This window comes from Chamaea fasciata, unplaced genomic scaffold (assembly GCF_029207755.1).
Source record: "Chamaea fasciata isolate MVZ Bird 193981 ecotype frontalis unplaced genomic scaffold, bChaFas1.0.hap1 SCAF_3, whole genome shotgun sequence".
NCBI lineage: Eukaryota > Metazoa > Chordata > Aves > Passeriformes > Sylviidae > Chamaea > Chamaea fasciata.
Window position 1 is genome coordinate 48,235,578 of NW_027094088.1, and position 21,661 is coordinate 48,257,238.

At 34.2% G+C, this 21,661-nt stretch overlaps 1 protein-coding gene across 1 annotated transcript in view; it reads right to left on the reverse strand.

The window, feature by feature from the left end:
- Positions 1–21,661, reverse strand: part of ADGB (androglobin) — an 87,622-nt gene that overhangs the window by 39,412 nt on the left and 26,549 nt on the right. The window contains exons 13-20 of the mRNA XM_066178893.1: positions 18,934–19,078; positions 10,093–10,138; positions 8,225–8,390; positions 6,259–6,322; positions 4,491–4,587; positions 3,342–3,474; positions 1,806–1,920; positions 203–370 (exon numbers count right to left, since the gene is read on the reverse strand). Of these exons, the coding sequence (XP_066034990.1) occupies positions 203–370; positions 1,806–1,920; positions 3,342–3,474; positions 4,491–4,587; positions 6,259–6,322; positions 8,225–8,390; positions 10,093–10,138; positions 18,934–19,078 (934 nt within the window). The remainder of the gene's footprint in view (positions 1–202; positions 371–1,805; positions 1,921–3,341; positions 3,475–4,490; positions 4,588–6,258; positions 6,323–8,224; positions 8,391–10,092; positions 10,139–18,933; positions 19,079–21,661) is intronic.

Sequence of the window (21,661 nt, forward strand, 5' to 3'; positions counted from 1 at the left end):
TTCTTCTTAAAAGAAGATAATTATCATACAGTTGAAGTTGTGTGATTTGGGCTTACACTTTATATTGAATGCCACATTCAGAGCATGCAGGTGGTCCTTGTTAAGTGCACAGGCATTGTTTTGAAGAGGACAATGACAATGTTAAGCAGTTATCCATCTTCTGCAGCTTTTAGATATGGGTCCATTAAAACTATTTGCTCACCTTGACATTTTCTTTAGCTATTTTAGTATCATGGAGGCCAGGAGGACAATGAGCTACTTCCAATTCCTTCAATGCTTTAGGAAGCTCATCCTTACTGCTGAAATTATTTATCACATTTCCGACAGCTTTCAGGATAGTTGTAGCCTGTTCTATAAATCGAGAGCTCTCCTGGGGAAAGAGAATAAGCCAACCATTGCTAGAAAGATTGCTTTAAAACTTTCTTTGGTTCTCTTTCTGGGCTATGACAGAATACAAGCTTTTTTTTTTCTGTGATGAAGTATAAAACTTTCTGAATTCATGCAGATGTTTTTCATATTATAAATCAATTACGTCTCATCTCTGATATTCAAAAGCATATCAAATTCTCACTAATTTTAGCCAGTGAAATGAATAACCGGCACCGTAAGATATACTTATTCAATGTTTTATTTTTCCTGTATCATTAGTCCTAGGAAATTTAACCAAAAATATAGAGACTTTCTACTACAGTGATAATAAGACTGTCAGCTGAAGTGCTCAGCATCTTCTGTTATGGAAAGACAAATTAGTATTAGTATCCTGCTGAAAACAATGATCAAATACATGCTACCTAAAGCCTCAATAATCTTCATCAGGATTTCTGTGCAGGAATGTGGATGCTTTCCTGCAAATGACTGCCTGTGGAGAAGTTGCTTCAAAAAGAAGCATAGGGAAAACCCAACGATAAAATTCTGCTTTATTTTCTCGATGAGTAATAGCTTTTCCTCCAAAAATTGAAGGCAAGGGGATAGTACACCCACAGATATTTTTAATGACCCAGCTTCTTGTATTTCAATTTCTTTACCACAATTAATGTGATAAATTTGCACAAGCTGTTTTAGTGCTCTATTATTAGGACCCAGAATCTACACTAGTATGTAAATTTGCTGTTACACTTACATTTTAAAATGTTTTTGCACAAGTGTTCTCTAGAAAATATATTCCCTTCCCTCAGGGACTTCAACACATATTTGAGCATACTGCTTGCTAAAGAAACCTTAAAAATATGGATGAAACTTGTGTCTGTCTGGATTATGAACAATGAAGAACAAAAGCTGTAGTAATTTCTCCCCTGGGCCTCTTATCTCAGCTACAAAAAACTGTTTGATTAAATTTCTCTTTTTACATATAAAAGCTGCTCTAGGGCCCTGTGAGTAATATGCGACATCATGGGACCAAACAGACTTCACTGATGTGAGATTTTATTTAAACAGGCAGGTATTTTTTAATATTCAGTAATATTTATACAAGTATTTTATGACATGCCTCAAAGAGTGAGTTATATGCTACCCTGTAATATGTATTTCAACAAGAGCATTTTTCACATTTTTATGCTGCACTTCTATGTAAACCACAATAGTACCCAATTTTAACTTACATATTTATGTAAGATAATTTTTGCAATATGCATCCAGTACCTGTTATGCTGTGAAACACATATCTTTAATGTCCTTAACAATTTCATTTTAAAATTAATACTATACCATTTAATATAATAACTCTAAATGGAAATCCAATACTACTTCACTTAAATTAGTAGTCAAAAAAACTGTTATCACGATGTTTGATTAGTCATTATGCACACCTTTTGAAGAGATGGTATCACAGCAGCCTCTTCTCCAAAGACACAGGGCACCATGCTACACAGATGAATGTGGTGTCCTAAGGGACAAGTTACTCTGAAGAGCAGGATGTGTCGCCTACAATCAAGAAAAAAAACAAACAAACATCCCTTTTTTTTTTTTTTTTTTTTTTTTTTAATTGCAGCAGTTCTTAAACTTTTCCTTTCACATATTTGGTAATATAATTGTCAAAATTTTGTTTAGATGAAGAAACTTATCCAGGCCACAGCTTCAAAGTGCTGACCAGAGATCCAGCAGTGAGAGTAAGAAAGGAGAGTTAATGCCCTCCAGACACACTGATAGTTTTTAATTGCATCTTTTTCCAACTGACATTTCAATGCCCCTCAGCCACTTACAGTGGGAAGAGAATGCCTTCCATGCTTACCAAGTGACTTCTCTTTTGGAATGAAATGGGGGAGACAAATCATTTGTCTCCCAAACCTTTTGTAAATGAAATCTGACTGAAAGCCTCCTGTCTCTGATTGGAATAAAGAGAATCAAAGGTGGGAAACTTATAAATTTTAGATGATGGTATCTCTGTTAGCTTTGAAATTCACAGGTGCAAAAAGATACATATTTTTGGCACCCCTACAGTATAGAGATACAACTTTTAGAAACTACAGTAAGAAAATACATGTGAATGCAGAACTACATGCAAATGTAGTCCATAAACATGATAATAATTATTCCAGTTTTAGTCTGAATCAAAACAAACAAAGAGCACTATTAAAGACCTTTGATTTAATTTCAGTATGCTAGTGTGGTATTTTCTTTCTATGCCTATTTATTTAAAATCTTAAAATACATTTTGTTTCATCTCTTTGAGATTAAACTGATGATTTTCTCTCTTTGGGAAAGTAGAAGGCCTCAGTGAATTAGTCAGGAATATGATGCTTATGACAAGACATGAAGATGCCATTTTCCTGGTTTCCCTGGAAAGGTTTTCAGAACATAACTTATGAAGGGCTCTTGTTTTTTATCTATTTCTTTATTTAAACTATCAGCTAATGTCCCACACTGAATATTTAGAGTACATGCAAAGAGAAAAAAATCATAATAAGAAGTATTTGAACTATCACATTTCTAAATCAGTTTTCAAGAAAAGCATTGAAACCACCTATGGAATCATCATGCTTTTACAGTTCCACAAAAAATGCTAATTCTTACATTTTTTTTTGCTACTCCAGGGAACATTTCAAATCATTCTAGTTAGAAACACTTTCAAATAGGAATTTGTAGGAATTTAAATCTATTTTTTAGCAAGTCAGTCTTATTTTTCTTGTTAAATGCTCCTAAGTAAGAGTAAAGAACTCAGAATCTTTATAAAAGTGTTGGTAAACTAACAGTAATTTGCCAGTCTTACCAAATCCTGGCTATCAACCAGACTGATACTCCAAAAACTTATGTTTTAGGAAATAAACTCTTACTCGGTTACTGTGTAAATGATCATTTCAAGCCTTAACTAAAGAATCAGGACAGAAATGAAGCCTCATACGTACCCAACAGGAAGATTTAGCACAGTAGCTTTGGTTGCAGATGTACTCATCTTTAACACAAGTTCTCCAGGAGTCACAGATTTCCAAGAGAAATATTCAACCCTCAGCACACCCACTGAACCTTCTTTTTTAGTACCTAGGTTAAGAAAACAAAACACAACTGATGTAATATGGGGAGGGTGAGTAACAATAACATTCAGACACACCTATGCAGAATCTGTAGCTACTTCACAGTCATTAGAGACTTAATATAGGTTTTGCTAACACAAAATAAAAACCAGTTACATAAAATGCATTGGTGGTACAAAATAGGGCTTGTTTGTACTATTTGATAGAAAATAATGGTTATAAAATGTGTTACTAAGAAGCATACATCCGACATATTCCAAGTCACTTAAGGCTACGCAAACAAATCCTTTCTGGCCACATGCAAAGGAAGCAAATAGCTGTAAAAAATATATTTATTTACACTTATAGTCTATAGTTTAATTGTTTTAGCAGAATGGTCAGTTTGCGTTTTCTTAAACTTTCTTTTGGTTGGCTTTACTCCACTCCAGATGCATTGAATTACGTCCATGTCAAATGTTTAAAAATCTGATTAACCTAAGTCAACTACCATAAAATGCCTTAACTCTTCTGAGTTTCATTCTGTTTTTCATGAGATACAAGGGATTAATATTTAAATCATTCAAGTTGTTAGGTCTTGAAAAAGCCAAATTAAACATACTTGAGAGCTTATTGTGTAACAATTTAAAAATCACTTCCAAAATTAACTTTGGTTATATTGCTGGTTTTGCTGCATTAATATCAGCTAAGGCATAAAGTAGCTTGCAAGAATGGAATCTGTAGAAAAGAAAACCCAAGAAATGCAAGGAAATCCATTCCAGAAATATACAGATGAAAAGCTTCCAGCAAATCATAATAAACAGAAAAGGGAGGGATTCTTTCATGAAAACATCCACCGTAAATATGAAATAATGACAAAATATTGCTTGAATATTAGTGTATTTCTTAAAACCAATTTGACTATTTCAAACTATTGTTAAACTCTCAAACTGTGCCCAAGTACACAACAGACAAACACAATGGCACAAACATATTCAAGAATGGGAAAACACAACACTGACATGTACTTTTGCCTGTTGGCCTTACCTTCATGCCAGTGTACTAATGCAGAAAAGCTAACCACGATTTCAATGGGCATCAGACTGTCCACAAGCAAATAGTGGAAGACTTCCTCCTCAGAAGACTGTATAGAAAAATAGACGTTTGTTCATTCATTTGCACTGATTGCTGTCCAAATGACAATTCATACAAAGTAGGTCATTCATACTTCCTACAAAGTAGGACTAAGATTTTGGATATGGTGACTTTAGCTATGGTATGGGAAATAAGCAATAAATAGTCACTACTTCTTCCAAACTTCAGACATGTCATTTAAGCCCAGACCCTCATGCTGCATGTATAATAGTGTTCAGTTAAGTCTTTTTGCATGAGAATATTTCTTCTTTTATATCATACTGATCATATGTACCTAAATGCTTTTTAGGTACATATGTACTAAAAACTACAAAAAGGTAAAAAAAAGTACATTTACTTGGCAAAAAAACAATTAACTGAAGACCAAAACTTTTGTTTTTTGCTGTAACTTTCTGACTTAAATTAAATACAGAAAGCTTGAAAGAAAATAAGTACTCTTTGAATTTGTAGATATGAGTGATCCTCCCTTATAAAGGGTTTTTTCTCCTACAAAAGTCTATGAAGGCAACATCTTTCACTCTCAACTTTGATACGTTACTCTTATGCCAATATTAAAAACTACATAATGATTCTATTGTTCCTATAATTCTTCAAAATCTAACGGTGAATGAGCTTCTTTCTTCAGAATGGTTACAGTACAGATCTTCCTGGATATTCCAGAGTTATATAAATTCATTTGTTTTTATCCTCCTATCATAATATGAAAAAGTTCTTTTATAAGCAAGATACAGAATTTACCTAATACTATAAATATATCATCTCTTTCAATGCTAGAAATTAGAATGGTTTTACAGCAAAGGGTTTTTTTTGGCACATGAGCACACTACAAGCAAGACTATTATATAGTCTTAATGCTGATTATGGCTTACAAAAGTGTATCGCACAGTCATTAGGAAAATTTCCTGTGATGTGATTACAGAGAGATGGGAAATTGTAGGTGTACTACAATTATGGAACATAATCCATGTAGTTAACCTTCTCAGTACAGGATTTTCCATGAACTTCCTGCCTGGAGTTTACATTTTGGTCCTCTACAATTACACTTCAGATACACTATAAAATAAGAGCTGGGACAGGTTGCTCAAGCATGTCAAATAACCTTCTGATGATATGAAATAATGGCAGGTTTAGAGAAAATCCATTATTCAAATGTAACTAAAGAGTATTTCTAACTCCCTGCTAGTGGATGCTGTAAATAGCAAAAGGACTTTGCATTTAAAGAGAAAATGGAGTGCTATGCTAAACAGACTCAGAATTTGGGTTTTAGGTGACAGGGGAAGATGAAGGAGAATTGAAGAGCAGATTCTGTAGCTGAATCATCATTAAATTAAATTTAGACACCAAATTGTTAAAAAAGGTTGTTTTAAATTAAAATAAAGAGTGGTTGGAGATCTGATTCACTATAATCTTTCTTTACATAAGCCTTTTTTTGTTATTGTGCAGTTTTGCACTCCATAGCATTTTTCCTTTTCTTAAGCACATATATATAATGCTGAATATTTGCTTGCAAACATACATTTGTACTGACTACAGTAATCTTAATCCATTGTTATTTTTCAGCAACAGCAGTTCTATATGCTCTACCCATATCCTTTAGGACACATGTATTATCTAACTATGTAAGACTTTGAAAAAAAAAAAGCACAATACAGTCATTTACCTTAAAACATGTCCTATGATAATTATGAGCATATGTATGTGGCTTGTGGAAAACATACAGCCTCCTAAGAAAAATATTAAATTGAAATATAAGATATATATGTCTGTAAGAATATAATCAGTAGAAAGTACATCGTTTACATAAATGTCTATTTCATAGCACAAGATAATAATTTCACTTTCACACGTCAGACTCACAGCTATTTCTCAAAAATGGTTCAACATTTTTAGCTATAAAAAGGTGAATAAAATTAACCTCCAGAGAAAGCAGCTAAAATTAATTCATATATTTGCTGTGTTTCTACACTTTTCCATTGGAAGTCAGGCCACTAACTGGCTTATTTTCAATCTATAAATGGTAACATGTAAATATTACTCAAAACCTTCCATACTGATGAAAATATCTGTAATGAAAATACATGAAAATTACTGTAATGAAGTTTTATACAAGGTATTACTGAAAGAAGGACTGTTTTATACACTTCATTAATGTTTTTTTCAGTTCTGTGCTGTTTGCAGACCTTCAGAAAGCTAAATAGTTTCTGGCAACAATTTTTTTCTGATTTTGGTTTCACCAAGGGAGACATAAATGGCTTCAACTTTAATTGAGGATGGAAGCAGATCTGAACCAATGTTGTTATTACTCAAAAACTCCACAGGGATCCTGATCAACTGCTGACATATCAATTCCTACAATGACTAAAATATTCCTCACTTCTCAAAATTCATATGAGCAATGAACATTCTTCTTATTTTCACTGTGTCTGAGAGGTTGGCATGACAGAGAAGGAAAAGCTTTCAACTGGACAGATAAAATGAAATTCTAAGATGTCTAATTTCTTCTGAGGAATAAATTCTTCAAAGGTCAGTCAAGATGCTCTGTCAACAGCTACTTTATCAATTGACTGTGAAAATAAATTTTCACTCATTTAGAGATAAGAAACTGATAAATGCTTTTAGCCTTAATTAATATTAATAGTGATCTACAAAAGGTCAGCAGTACTTTAACATTTGGCTAATAAGGTAGAAATTTCATTTTTCACATTCTCTGTATGTGAGCAAGACTTTTAAAGAAATTAAATTGCTTGTGATGCTTTTTTTTTTTCTGAATGACCTATCTTCCTGGACCTGGGACTACCTAAAAGTAGCACAGAAATCTTAACAAGGCCTAAAGTGATCTATGACTTTGTATTCCTAAAGTTCCTGTACTGCTGGCTGGTATAAAAGTTATACAGTCTCCTTTAGAGAGTGAATAGAGTTTAAACAATTATTTATGAAAACAGAAACTTCGCAAAAAAATCTCAGTTACACGTTCAAGCAAGAAAAGAACTAGGTGAATTTTCTCTGATAAAATTACTTCCCTCGGCAATCTTAGATTCTCTAAAGGATATGTATTGTACCAGGCTCCTTAAATCTGAAAGACAGAAGCTGAAGATATGATGCTACAAGTACACTAGCTTTTTTAGTGTTTTCAGAGGCATAAATGCCTTGGAATTATATTGGAAAGGGAGTGAGACAAAACATCTAGTTGATCAAGCAAAGCTATTCTGGATGGCAACAGATTTCAACATTTTTTTTTCTTTAGAATTGTGTTGTTTTGATGCAGACTGTATCTGCCCAGTGCCTCCTGCATTGTAAAAGCACCTAACAGCTGCAACACTCTGTGACCTACAATCTTCCAGTCCAGCTGCAGTCTGACAGCTGCTTTGTGGAGCTGGTGTTGTGTTCTCCACTGTGTTCTGGAGGACACACCCAAGGCACAGAGCAGGGCTGCAGCTACAGACCCACTGTCAACAGGGACAGTATGTCTGGTCTGAAGAGCAGCCTTGAAGCCACCCTGAAAGGCAGGATAGCAGTACAAAGAGGATCTGTTAAGAAGATAAAATTTTTATACTGTCATGTTTTGAATTTTACCATTGTTATACACTACACTGTATGGAATAAACCCCAAACCCTTCATTCCTTACTGGAAACAAACACAGAAGTCCTCAAAGGTAATCCAGGTTTCCCTGGAAACTGAAATCTTTTCTGATGCTGTTTCGTCCTTTGATTTAGCCTCTGTCTGACTCTTTATATCAGTATCAGCTTTTTCTGACATTTGTTTTGCATCTAAACTGATATTGTCATGTTCTTCTGCAAAGATAAAAAGACAAACAGAGCCAATACAGTGACAATATGCAAGTTAAAATAGTGTCATTCTTAAAAATTATCCTAAAATTACAAGAAAATTATCCATATGTCAGCTATTATGCATACAGTTTAAAACTAAAAGTTATCCCACTAATCTAAAGAGCTCAAATGGTGACTGAAGCAACTCTATATGGAAATTTAGGGTTTGCATCTACAACTGCTTAAGTAGTCTGCCTCAATAAACTCCCACATATTGAACTGTGTCCTAGAATCTTCAATATCAGCTTGTTAGGTACACATACAAATGATTTCTGCAAACCTAAATTCATATATATATATATATATATATATATACACATATATATATATATACATATATATATATAAAACCCCCACATCTCCTTGTCCAAAGCTCTGATTCAGTGAAAGTCTAAAGAGGCAGTATTTTACAATCCACAGTAAAAAGTACCGAGAAATTTGGAGGACTCAAAGACCCAGCCTGGCCTCTGGTACTTAGCACACCTATGATGCTACTCACATAAGTCAGTCTAACTACTTCTAAACAGAAACAGATTTGAACTAGATTACATGAATTCTCTTGTAGGAAAATCAGAATTAAGGTCAGATTCACGCCAAAATATAAACATGGACATGTGTACATAGATTTTGCCGTCACTCAATAGCTTTTAGTGTTGTAATGTAACGTTCTCTGCATTTATCCTCTGAGATTTATATAAATAGTTACTGAAAATGTTTGACCTGGCCCAAAAAGAAGTTTTGAGAATAGTCCAATAACTGAGAATAGAATTACTGAACTGCTATTAATTCAGAATGCTTGCTGAGGAAAAAGATGAAGTAATATTCAAACATCAGGTTTAACAAATGAGAAAGGTATTAGAAACATACATAATTTATATTTAAATCTGCTTTGTAATATTTCATTATCACCAATACACACAGAGATAATGTGTGGCTCTAACTTAGTTTGCAACTATTTTTCAAGAACTGAAAGAAATGCACTATGAGGAAAGGCACCAAAGGCCTTTTTTCTTTCCTTCAGCAATGGAAAAAGTACCTGGAAGCTGTAAAATCTAGACTTCCTCTTCGATTTAAGTTAACATGGGTGTTAGGCTTCCAGTAAAACAATCACATTGCACTAATGTTTAAGAGCCTCTTATTTTTCTAATCAGATCCTCAAAACTTTCAAAGTAATTTAAAAAAATGAGATACTTGTTTAGAAAAAAATTTGAACACTCTTCAAATAGTGATATAAAACACATTTCAAAGCAACATTCCTTAAAACGAAAGCTGGTTTTTGGTTGTTTTTTTTTTTTCCATTTTTCAGAAAAAAAAACCAAAACAAAAACAACAACAACAACAACAACAAAAAAAAAAAAACCCACAAAAAAAACCAAAAAAACCCCCCTAACACTATATTTCACAGTCCTTAAAAAAGAGCTCTGTGTACAGAATCCACTGTATTTTCCTGGAGAGTAACTTATGAGAAGTGTTTGAAACTTTTTGAGTACCAAACAGAAGACTTTACATAATTATACATGCTGTTATCAGTTCTTTGAAATCTTTTCAAGTAAAACCAACACCCATAAAATAGTAAGACTGCTGATATTTGTGCATCAGGATTAACACCGATGCCAAAGAACATGGGAATGGGAAAACTCTGATTATAAACTTTACACACACTTACCTTTACTGGATACCTCTGCATTTTGTTGCAACAAGGGAGTGGTCTCCTACACAGTGAAAAAAAAAAACCAAGAAATGTTGGGGAAGCTGAATCAGGGAAGCCTTATAAATATGATTGTTTAGCAAAAGATTCTGAAAATATGAAACCTATAATTGAAATAGAAATGGAAGCTTACTTTGAGTTGTAGGATCCCGAGTCTTAGTTACTATATAACCTGAAAACAACAGCCTAGCCAGCTGAAGAAGAATCCCTTTTGATGGAATGATACCTTTCTGCTGGCTAAGAAACCAAAGGTCAATGTAGCAAAACAGAAAAGTCTAAAGAGTAGTTTTTAGAGTTTGAAATATAACATAGTATGGTAATGTAGTAGTTCTTATAGGCTATATGTAGATTCTATAGGATTTTGTGTCTTGTATTGGTTGGTCACTGTAAATTAGAATATTCATCACAAAAGGAGATATAATGCATTGTAAAGAGGACCTCACTCTCTATCCCTCGCTCCTCTCTCTCTTAACTTTTACCCCCTTGTTCTTTCTCCCTCTCTCTCTGGGACTTCCCATCAGCCGAGGCTGGTGGCTGAAGGCAAAGCCCTTTTTACCCATGACCCTTGCAATAAAACCACATATTCTAGAATATCTCAGGTCAGCAGAATTCCTTCTCCCTGCCATCCACGGATGCTCCTACAAAGAAAAAGTAATGATGGTGATTATAATCTTACATTATTTTGATAGAGAAAATACCTGATGTTGGAGCAGCCCTTCCAGAGACAGAGAAACAAGCTGGTAAATTACCATCGTGAGTCTGGGCTGAGTTTTTAAATTAAAAACAAACGTAGCAAATTTCACCATAATACCTACATACATATTGCAAATACCTACAAACAGACAGATTGATGTTTTTCTAGAGCAGTACATGTTATCTGCAATGCGAGATAAAAGCTGTTTTATATATCTACTACTTCACTATTAAAACAATGTTCTTCGATATTACTGGGTTTTGACAAGAGAGTAAGCTTTATTCTAAGAACTAATACTCCTATTCTACAACCAATTCAATTATTTTCTTGTTTCCATTCTTGAAAAATATATAGAGGATTCCTTTTCCAACAAGCACGTCTTGCTCTGTGCAAGCAACAGTACACAACAATCATTAGCAACAGCATCCTTGATTACAATAGCATGGGGTTTTTTCCTATCGCTGTACAAATAAAAAGTAACCTCTTTTTAATTTTTTGGCAAACAACTTTATCCTGGTCAACCCCAGCTCCAAACTAGAATTGTCGAACTAATATGAATGCAATATAGCTGCTTACACTTGAAATTCAAATGAAGTTAGCCAGTCTTTCAGAAAGTCCACTCATTAAATTTACAAAGACAGGGTCCTTGTCTTTAGGAGATTAAAATCTTTGATTTAAAAAATGTGCCTAGTCATCCTTCTTTCTGACCGCCCTCTTGTCTGCAATATGACATACATTGAAAGAGTCACACCCTCTTTTTTTTTTTTTTTTTTTCTTTCCTGAGGTTGGGCAGGAGAAAGAGATTGCACATGTTCCAGTTTACTTTCTAAATGAGGTATTATTAATGACTTAGCTGGACTAGCTTTGCCTCTGCAAAGACAAATATTAAAGCCTAAAAAGGCTATTACAAACAAATTTGCAAGCTTTCTTTCATCCCAGGTCTCCCTTCAGCTAGATCTGCCACCCTTCTCCCCACCCAAACTCCTCATATATTCGCTCATATATCTTTACATGTGTCAAAGATGCTGATGCTGAAGCTGGTAGCACTGACCTGGCCAACAGCTGGACAGACATGGTGATTTTCTGTTCTGCATTTCAAAGAGGAGCTGTGCTGACTTGCAGCTTTTATGCTTTTTCAGTATAATCAAGAAATATATTTTGAGGTGCAGACTGACATAATTTAGAGTCTGAGTTAGGCTGGATGGCAGGCCACAACAGTACCTAAATCTTGCACAAGGTCATTGTGCTGGAAATCCAGGTCTGCCTCAACCCTCCTATTACAGACTACCCTGCATACACTGTGTGAAGGGACCTGTGAATGCTTGCTTAGAGGAAAACCTTATGGCTCCCTACTTTAATTTCTAGCTCCAATAAAAGTCTTCCTGCAGCATTTTACACAATCTCTATGAGCTTAGGACATGGGAACAGGCTCAGGAACTTCACTTCTGGCAAAATTTTATGTGTTTGATATTCTCTGAATTAGCAAAGGAAAGAGTTGAGCAAATAATTACAGATTTAAGAATCTCTATCCAAAAACTGGAAGTAGCAAATAATTTAATACACATAATTTAACCGTAATATTGGTTGTTATGGGAATTTAGAAGTCCCCTTTTTGCACAGCAAAAATCTGAAATTGTATTCCAAGTCTGTTATGTTTTGGTTTTTTTAATGCTTATGAGTCAAAGCTGGGGACATCACTAATATTAAAAGCAATTAAGGGAAAAATTAAGACAGCGCTGAAATTTTTAACACCTGGGTTAAGAATTTAGTGATTGAAATATATTGCATTTTATAGTTATTTTTAAGATTAATTTCTTGTTTTTCTATGAGCTGAAAAGGATCTTGCAAATAATCATGTACTTCACCTCCTGTTTCCAGAATTCTGTACACAAAACTGTTCAGAACAAGTCAAGCTGCGATCACTTGTCATGTCACATTGAGAGTCATATCTCGACATATGAGTCTGAAAAATCAAATGGACTATTTCTTCCCTTTAAACTGTGACTTCGGAAGTACACAAGCACTGAGCTTTCATATTTCTCCATGTGAGCCTACAACTTTCAAAATTCCAATGTTGTCCAATTTCTTGTAGGAATCACAGGATTCACCAAACAGATATATGCCAGCTATACAATTTATTGAGTTTCTTCTCAGAAATCCTGGGCATGTCCAAAATATAAAAAGTATGAGATCTACTGTATAAGCCTTGAAGACTGCAATATCTGTACAAGTCTAGCACTTTCTGCCTGAAATACTGCTCATGGACAGTGCACATGATCCATGCTTCTAGTATGGACATGAGGTAACTTCATATAGAGCTAATATTTCAGTACTAACAGTTGGCAGCAGGAAAGCCTGGGGGAATACAGAAAATCCTCAAAAACTGCATCAACAGAATTTCCAGTATAGAAGGAGAATGTGGCCTGGAAAATCTGGATGCTTAGTAACTTCATGCAGTCCAAGCTGTGAAAGCACCTAACCGCAGCTGTGTGGAGACTCCCATTGGCTCATTTACTCAGTTTTTGGAGCACAAACATAACACAGTCAAAAGCTGCCGGCTTTTTCAATAGCACAAGATGTATTCGTCTACTTAATCTTCACTGACTTGGAGACAACTGGAGTGACAAGAAAGTTCTCATTCTTTTCTTCTCCCTCCTGTACCATGCCTAAGACATTGGCACAGAAATAGAAAATAAAGGCATTTTCCCTTCTTAATGAACACACATTGCCTGAAAAGTCAGCTCTGCTGCCACAGCTTCTTATAAAGAAATAAATTAGAAAAGACATAGATCCAGCTGTGAACATGGAATGATGCACACAGATTCTGGGGGAAATACATATTGTTCTTCCTTCAGTGAATGGCAAATCTAAATGAAAATTCATTAGATAACTTAAAAATATGATTTATCATCTTTTATGTTTCATAATGATTAATGCATATTTGTAAAAACAATGGTAATTCGTAAATTTATAGCTATCGTGTTACGTTCAAGGATTCATTCATATTTTACAGTCTCCAAACATTAACCATATTTTTATTTTATTAAAATCTACCAAATAATACATTTTTAAATTTATCTGATATTCTTATAAAAAACGTAGCCTTTTCTGTTGTAGAAATGACGCATAGAAAAACTTAATACACCAGGTTTTCTGTGAAAAACAGAAGTCTTCTTCAAAAAATACGCTCTCTGAATATAACTGCAGGTGAAGGAATAAAGTTTCAGGTGCTCTATTTTCAAGACAAAAAATCCATTTCAATTCCTTCAAAACAATGAAGATGACCAAAATATTTCTTAAGGTCTAAACATGTCTTAAATTTCAAAGTTTGATGTTGACCTGAGAGTTATATCATCAAAGGGGGTTTTGCATCTACAGTCATTTGCACAGTCTTTTTTTTTATTCCTCAGTCACTGTGTACACTAAATGGAATATCAGTTAATTGTGATGTGAGGTAACAGAGGTGGGTTTTGAAAAAAGGCAATGTTGCAAAAGAACAAACATCTGCAAAGCTGTGCACAAACTGAGATATAGAAATAGCTTAAAAGTACTGTATTACCAATTTGGCATCTCTTTTCTTCAGTCTCTAGAACTGAAGCTGCCCAATATGTATGTGCAAGTAGATAATTGTGGGCCCATCCAAGTGTCTCTATACCACAAACGTCTAAATGCCTCTTCTCAAGTCCCTCTCCTCATTCATGTGCCTTATATGTACTGTGTAATTTTTCTCTGAAAATAATTAGCAGGGAATTTCCATTTTATGCAGGGTGAAGTGATTTTAAAAATGATAAAATTTGTAAAGAAAATAGATATTTTTATATTTCCTACCTAGATCTGCTGGTGATTCAATATCAATTCACAGCACTTATGAAACACAACACAAGAAGAATTGGAGAATAAGAAAAAGCTTATTATGACACAACATATCATAATAATGTTTATGGGGAACACCAAAAGAGCACTCAACAGAGCGTGCAAATTAAATAAACTGGAATCAATTGCACACGAGAAGATAAGACTGATTTTGCATATATAATGGACAGACTGAAGTAAGAAACATGAAGGAAACAAGAACAAGTTGTTTGTATTTGTGTCACTGGGAGAGAGTGGAGACTCTTAACATTTTGCTCTAGAAATTAGCATTACCATGACACTGAAGAAGTCACAAGGAGAAACATGAGTGTTCTGCTTAAGATGCATGAACATAGCAATCAGGTCAGTATATTAAAATACCTAGTAGCCATTGTACATACTGATGGTAAAGAGATTCTGATTTTCTTGCTTTGTATTTCCTCAAACAGAACACATAGAGCTTTATTCTCAATAGGATTGGAGATAACTTCTCTAGAAGAATTCATGCCGATGAAGAATATTCAAGTAGGCTTTTGAATAGCAGACCTAAAAGGAAACACTACTCCTGGATAATGTTCATCTCAGAAGTGTTTTACAAAATTACAAAATTACTTGCATAAATCTACAAGACTGTGCAATTTATTTATGATGATGGTTTTAGTTTTTTCTTGGCCACAAAATACTTTCACATGTATTTAAATTATAAATTATTTAACTTCCTATTGAACAAGAATAAAAGAGAGCCTCTCTGTTTAAGAATTTGGCCCTATGTTATGGAGTTTTTAAACAAAAAAAACCAAAATGCATTTTCTTAAGAACAGTAATTCAACATCAGTTTAACTACCAAAATAAGATACTTTAAAATATTTTTTCCTAATGCAAATCCAAATGTTTCCAGGACAGTAAAATCAATGAATAGGAAGGTCAGAGAAAAAAAAAAAAAAAAAAAAAAAAAAAGAAAAAAAAAAAGGGTTTGAAAAATTCAATAATGAAGGATTTCTATTTTTTGTCATGAATACTTTGAGGACATGAGGGATAATGGCATGTCTTTCAACTTCATGTTTCTCAAAGAAGGTACATCAAGCTCCTAGAATTTTGTCTTTCATGTATCACTAGTCTCTGTTTCTGTGACAACAGATCTTAGGAACAGTGAATCAGATATTCAGTAATGTTACTTCATGCAGTTTACATTAGAGTGAATTGAAATATGCCAATTTAAACTTGTCGAGCATCTGGCACAACAGCTGACTGAATTTCAGTCAGCTTAAAGCATAAAACTGCTGTATCCCAAAGATTTGGTAAATCTGTATCAAAGGTTTTAAAGCAGATGTCTCTTGACTAGGAATCACGCAGTTTAAAATGGAGACAAAGTTATTCACATTCAGTGCATTACAATACAAAATTCTAAAAATTAGCAATAATACATTGAATTTGGGAATTCAAAGTTTCTCTTTCAGTGTTTCCTTATTTAATCACTAATTGCCTTGTTTTTAAAAAGCATATGTTATTATTTCATTTTTAAAACAACAGAAAACAAGCTCTTCCTTTATGAATTTGCCAGAGGTATCCACATAATTTTGTTGATGAAAAGATTTAGTATGTAAAAAAAAGAAGATTGTTCTTCAAGTTAAAAACCATTTTCTTTTCCAATCTGCAAAAATGAAGTTCTACTTGCATACTTCAGCTATTAACAGGCATAGCTTTTTTCAGCTGAGGTTTAAATTGAGGCAAAAGTAAAGTTCACATGCAAGGAAATTAGCTGCTCATAACTTCTTACATTTCATCTCTGAATCAGATTGCCCTCAGCCTACATCACATTCATGTCTTCTTCCAACCATTCCAGTTTTGTCAGCCTCTCTCATGTATTTTCATACTCTCCCCTTTCTCTTCTTGACTGCATGTCCTACTGTGATAAATCAGCCTTCTAAATCACTCTTGGACTACAGCAGAAAATCTTAGTGATTTTACACACTCCTTTGATGCTTCCAGCAGATAAACTTTTATTATTTGGCAATTAGCCAAATCTGTATTTGTACACCTAGAGACTGAAGTATTGAAAACAGTAATTATTATATGCTATAAGATGCTACTTTTTGGGGGGTGATTTTATGATGCTGGCATTTCTAATTATCTGTTCTGTTTATGTTGGATATCAAGTTTTACATTTTAAGATTGGTTCTGAGAGTGAAGGGGGGAGAAGAATCATGTTTGTTTGCAGAAATTGCACTTGTTCTTTCAGTGCATGTTGTTTGCAGCACAGACAGTGAGAAAGAGCTTTCTTTTGCTTCCAGTTAGTTTTTTAGCTCACTGAAGCAGAGAAGTTTTTTTGACTGTAGTTTTGGGGTTATTTTTGGAACTGTTCAAACTTGTTTTGGACTCAAAGTTTAGAAAAAATATTGGATGCTCACGCCTGTGGCCCACCAGGCCCTGGGATGTGGCATTTTCCAGAGTGGTAAGAGACTGTGCGAGCTGAGCTACATCCCACAACAAGGACTGTCTGAATTTGCCATCTCTTCAAAACACCAAGAGGTTTTACTGTTTAATGTTATTCATTTTTTTCGTATTTATGAATACTTCGCTTGTTAAATAAACAGGTTTTTACACTTTTCTCCAAGAAAATCTTTCCCGAACCAGCGGGGAGGAGGGGTAGCTTGAATTTGCTTTCTAGGAAGATCACATTTACAAATTTCCTCCCAAATTTCTCCCAAATCAAGACATACTTACAGCTCCTTTTCATCCTGCTGCTTTTTGTAATGACTTTTGTATGAGATGCCATTATTAAAAATACTTTTTAAAGTACTATTAAAGTACCAAGTAGGGTATTGTTTATAAAATGTACACAAAATACTGAATAGCTAAATGTATCATAGAATCACAGGTCATAGATATATTCTATTGTAAAGTATTCTTCTTCACTGCAGAATTGCCTTATTTTAAAATCATTAAATCCACTAATGATATCCACACATCTAAACACAGAGTATACATATAGATCTGAAATATAAAAATGGTATGAGTGTACCCTGCAGAGGAAATATAAATAGAAACTCCAAAAATTACATAGAAAATTACTTCCCATTCATTTAAAAATTTAAAGCCAAAAGAGAAATGCTATCAAATGGTCTTTTGAGTAGTGTCTGCTGCAGTAAGAATGAAATTGAAGAGATGCTGGACTGCCACATTGAGTTTCTTTGTAGGTGTTGAGCAAATGAAATAACTTCAGTGGAGCTCTGTTTGTGTGTTTTGAAATGACTATTTAAGTCTTTATTTCTCTATGTTGTCAATTATTTTTCTGTATGAAATATTTTTTCATGAAAGGTATTGTTCAGAAACTCTTTGAAAATATCATTTTTTCTCTCTTAAGCATGTAAAATTTAAATATTAGAAGGAGCATTTTATTAAAGATTTATCTAAAAGCAGACTTTGGTAGCATATACACATTTCAATTTAAAACAGAAAAGAAGAAAAAAAAATCAGTTATTACAATTTCCCAAAGTCATCCTAGCGACATTTTATTAAATTTAAGTAAGATTAATCTTATCTGGCTTGGAAAATTACAGTGGAGACTTCTACCTAGTAACTAGCATTGGCTTGGGTAATTTGAGCAAACTTGTAGGCAGTGCTGAATCTAGTGAACCTGTTTGGAGAAACGTCATTCCCTCACAGAGTTGCACAGGAAGCCTGGGGGCCTAAAGCATAGCTGAGGATTCCTTCTGAAATTTAAGAGCAGGCCAACTGAGTAGTGAAGCCTTATCTTTTTTCCAGACCTAGCCAGAGGTCTTTCCATTCAGTCCTAAATGATGATGCCATTTTAAGGCATGTGTTAATAAAGTTGACATTTTTCCTAGTTACATGCGCCTAGGTACATCTTGCACTGTAGCCAAAATAAACTAATCATAATATACACTAAGATTTATTTAAAACACTGCAGACTATCTTCTTAAGATACTCCTATCAAAAGGATTTTAAAGAGCAACACCAAGACGGTGTTAGCAATAGAACTTTAATAATCTGAGGGAAAATCATAAAAAAAAAAGTTAAAGGAAAAGATGTTAAGAAAGATTTCCCACCCAATACACATCAAAATAACTATAAAGTGGAAAGGGTAGGGAAGTTATTTCAAAAGCAAGGGAAAAAGCCTTCTGAAATGTCTTTGAAAACACATATTTCAGAATTAAATAGCTTCTATTTTGTCTTTCACTATCCTTTGTAATGTAAAATTAGGTCAAGTTAAAAAATAGAAATTTTGTTACCTGAGAATAATCTTTGGGATTCGAGTGCCTTCGATTTTGATTCATATCCCCATTAATGTCACTTTCATTTTCATCAGTTTCAGTAACAGAAGTGAGAAGGGATATAGAACGAAATCCTTTTCTGAGGGTAGACTGTGGAAAGTGGCTAAATAATAAAAGAGAACATAAACACTTTAATCCATACATTTTCTTTCAAATGACAGTCTTCATAACTATTCTTAACTGAATTTTGTCAAAATAATTTGTCTCTCCTTTATTTTGAAAGATTTCTAGGGCAGCACAGAATCCATATCTTCATATATTTCTTGCCATTACTGGCTTGGCACTACACATAAACCTACGGTAGAAAGACCTCTTAACTAACCCTCAAAAAGGCAAAACCCAAGCCAGCTGAAAACTAGATGATAATGGCAGAAGTGAAATAATTACTATGTCCCCTAGACAAGAAAAAAATACTACTTGAATGGAGGTAAGGCAAAAATTAAAATGTTTTGTGTCAGAATACTTTTTGTCTTTTCCCTCAAAATGGGTCTCCATAGCTACCAGACGACTAAAACGTGGGATAATCGAGAAAACCTGTTGAGGCCTATTCTGGTACTAGCAAAAGAAAAAGCCCCATTGGTGACTTCACTGGAGGCAGGAGTAAAAACTGAAGGAAATATAAGTAACGCTTTGCTTGTTAGTGAAAAACTAGAAGACCAAGACCAAAACAATTTTGCATACATGCTAATTAGACTTAAGTGTGTAATTGTGCTATTACAGCAATAAAGAACAAATTAAAATGCATTATCTAGTCCCCTTTTTAAGGACTGAGATAATGAAAGATCAAGATCTTTTGCAGTAACAGTGACAATTATCTTGCCTTTTAGTCTTTCAAAATAATTTAGCAGAAGAAAAGGAAGAGATTAAAAAATTTCAGTCCCAACTGTGTATCTAAGTCCCTTGTCTTATTTACACAGCTATATTACTTTAATGAAATGTAATACCTGCTATATTTTTTGGCTACTACCTGCTAATTACATCACAAAGATTAAATTAGCTAATTGTCATGGAAACTTAGCACATTAAATAAACTATCCTTCCCCAAATGGGGCAAGTTGACCATAAAGCAATCTATCAAATATAAAAAATTAATATAAAATCTGTTAAAATGCAAATACTTCAACATCTTCATTATCAATCTCTCATTATTTTGATAGCCTGTTAATTGCTTAGAGCATTATAATGTATTTCTACTCCTACTTTTTGAAAACAAGGAATAATTTAAGTACTTCTAACTAACAAAATGCAACTGTATCAGCAAAACAATTACATTATCCAAATATTCCAAGGTCAAGTCTTCCATGGACAAATGCTGCTGTTCAAAAAAATCAAAAATATTTGACTGGTTTATTATCAGTCCATCCAATTATGATGATCAAAATGTAGAACCTGCCACATATGTAATTTAGTCATTTTATTTAGAGATGTACACAACAGAATGTGTACACACACCCTGAGAAAATACACTGATCTCCAACAATTAACAACCTGTTGTTGGACTCGGTCTCAAGAGAAGACATATCCTCCAAAATTACATTAACTTTTTGGTGTACACTGGGTATAAGATACACTCAATGCTTCATGACACAAGCTCAGTCAGAATAAAAGAGACAGGAATAATAATTCTAGAGCTTGTCTGAATGTTCACATCATAAGCTGAAGCCTGACAGATGTGCATTATTCAGTGTGCTCTAGGAAAAAAAAACTACAGCTCTGATACACTTTATGGTAATCTTTCATTTCTTGTCAGGTAACAATATTATGCTGAGCATGAAATATCAACTAGAAGTCATGTATACAACAATTTTTGCAGTGTCTCTAAGACACCTATATAAAGACTTTGGTTTTCAAGGGTTTGTATGATTTCCAGTGTTTAACATCAGGCGTTTACACAAAGCTGTCTTTTGACCATGAGCTTCTTCACATGCACTCTAAGGCTTGTTGTAACAACTGTCATGGACACAGAACAGCCTCTTTTATTCAAAAACATTAAGCATTCCATATCAAACTTGTGATGCTCACGAAAATACTGACTGGCCAGTCAAATGTTATATATTAGAATTAAAAAAGACCAGTAGTTTGAGGAAAAATTTGAAAGACATCAAAGAATGTTTGTACTTCTGGCAGAAGTAATCTATCAAAAATTCAACATCTTTGGGCCCACTGGATCGAGCATGTGGCAACATGTCTTTGCCTGACAGCACTCCCTGTCCTCAAAGGTCAGAAGCCCTGAGAACTGTGCATCTGCCTCTGGGACTGTCTGTACCGGGTGTGACAAGTGGAGACCCCTATGTGCATGTCCATCCCCTGGGAAGCTTTCTCAGCAGTGCAGACATGAGCAGAATGTAGGGAGAAGCAGCTAAGCCCAGAGACTCATCTCCAACAGAAGCGTGTGCTGCATTTCTAAAACAGAAGGTGTTTGTAAACCTCAAAGACAGGAGGGTGAGCATAATTGTGGATGTATGAATCTGTGCGCCTGATTAAAACTTCTTGGGATTAGCTACAGGAAGGTGTTCAGAAGTTTTCAGGTGCTTATTAACAATTTGTAAGCATCTAGTATACAAATTCAGCTGTTGTACTGCTGATATGGATCCTAAACATACAGTTCACTGCTAGCTGATTAATTACATTATACCAATACATCAACAGAGTGCTTTGTCCTGACGTGCCTCAGACATGATCTGAG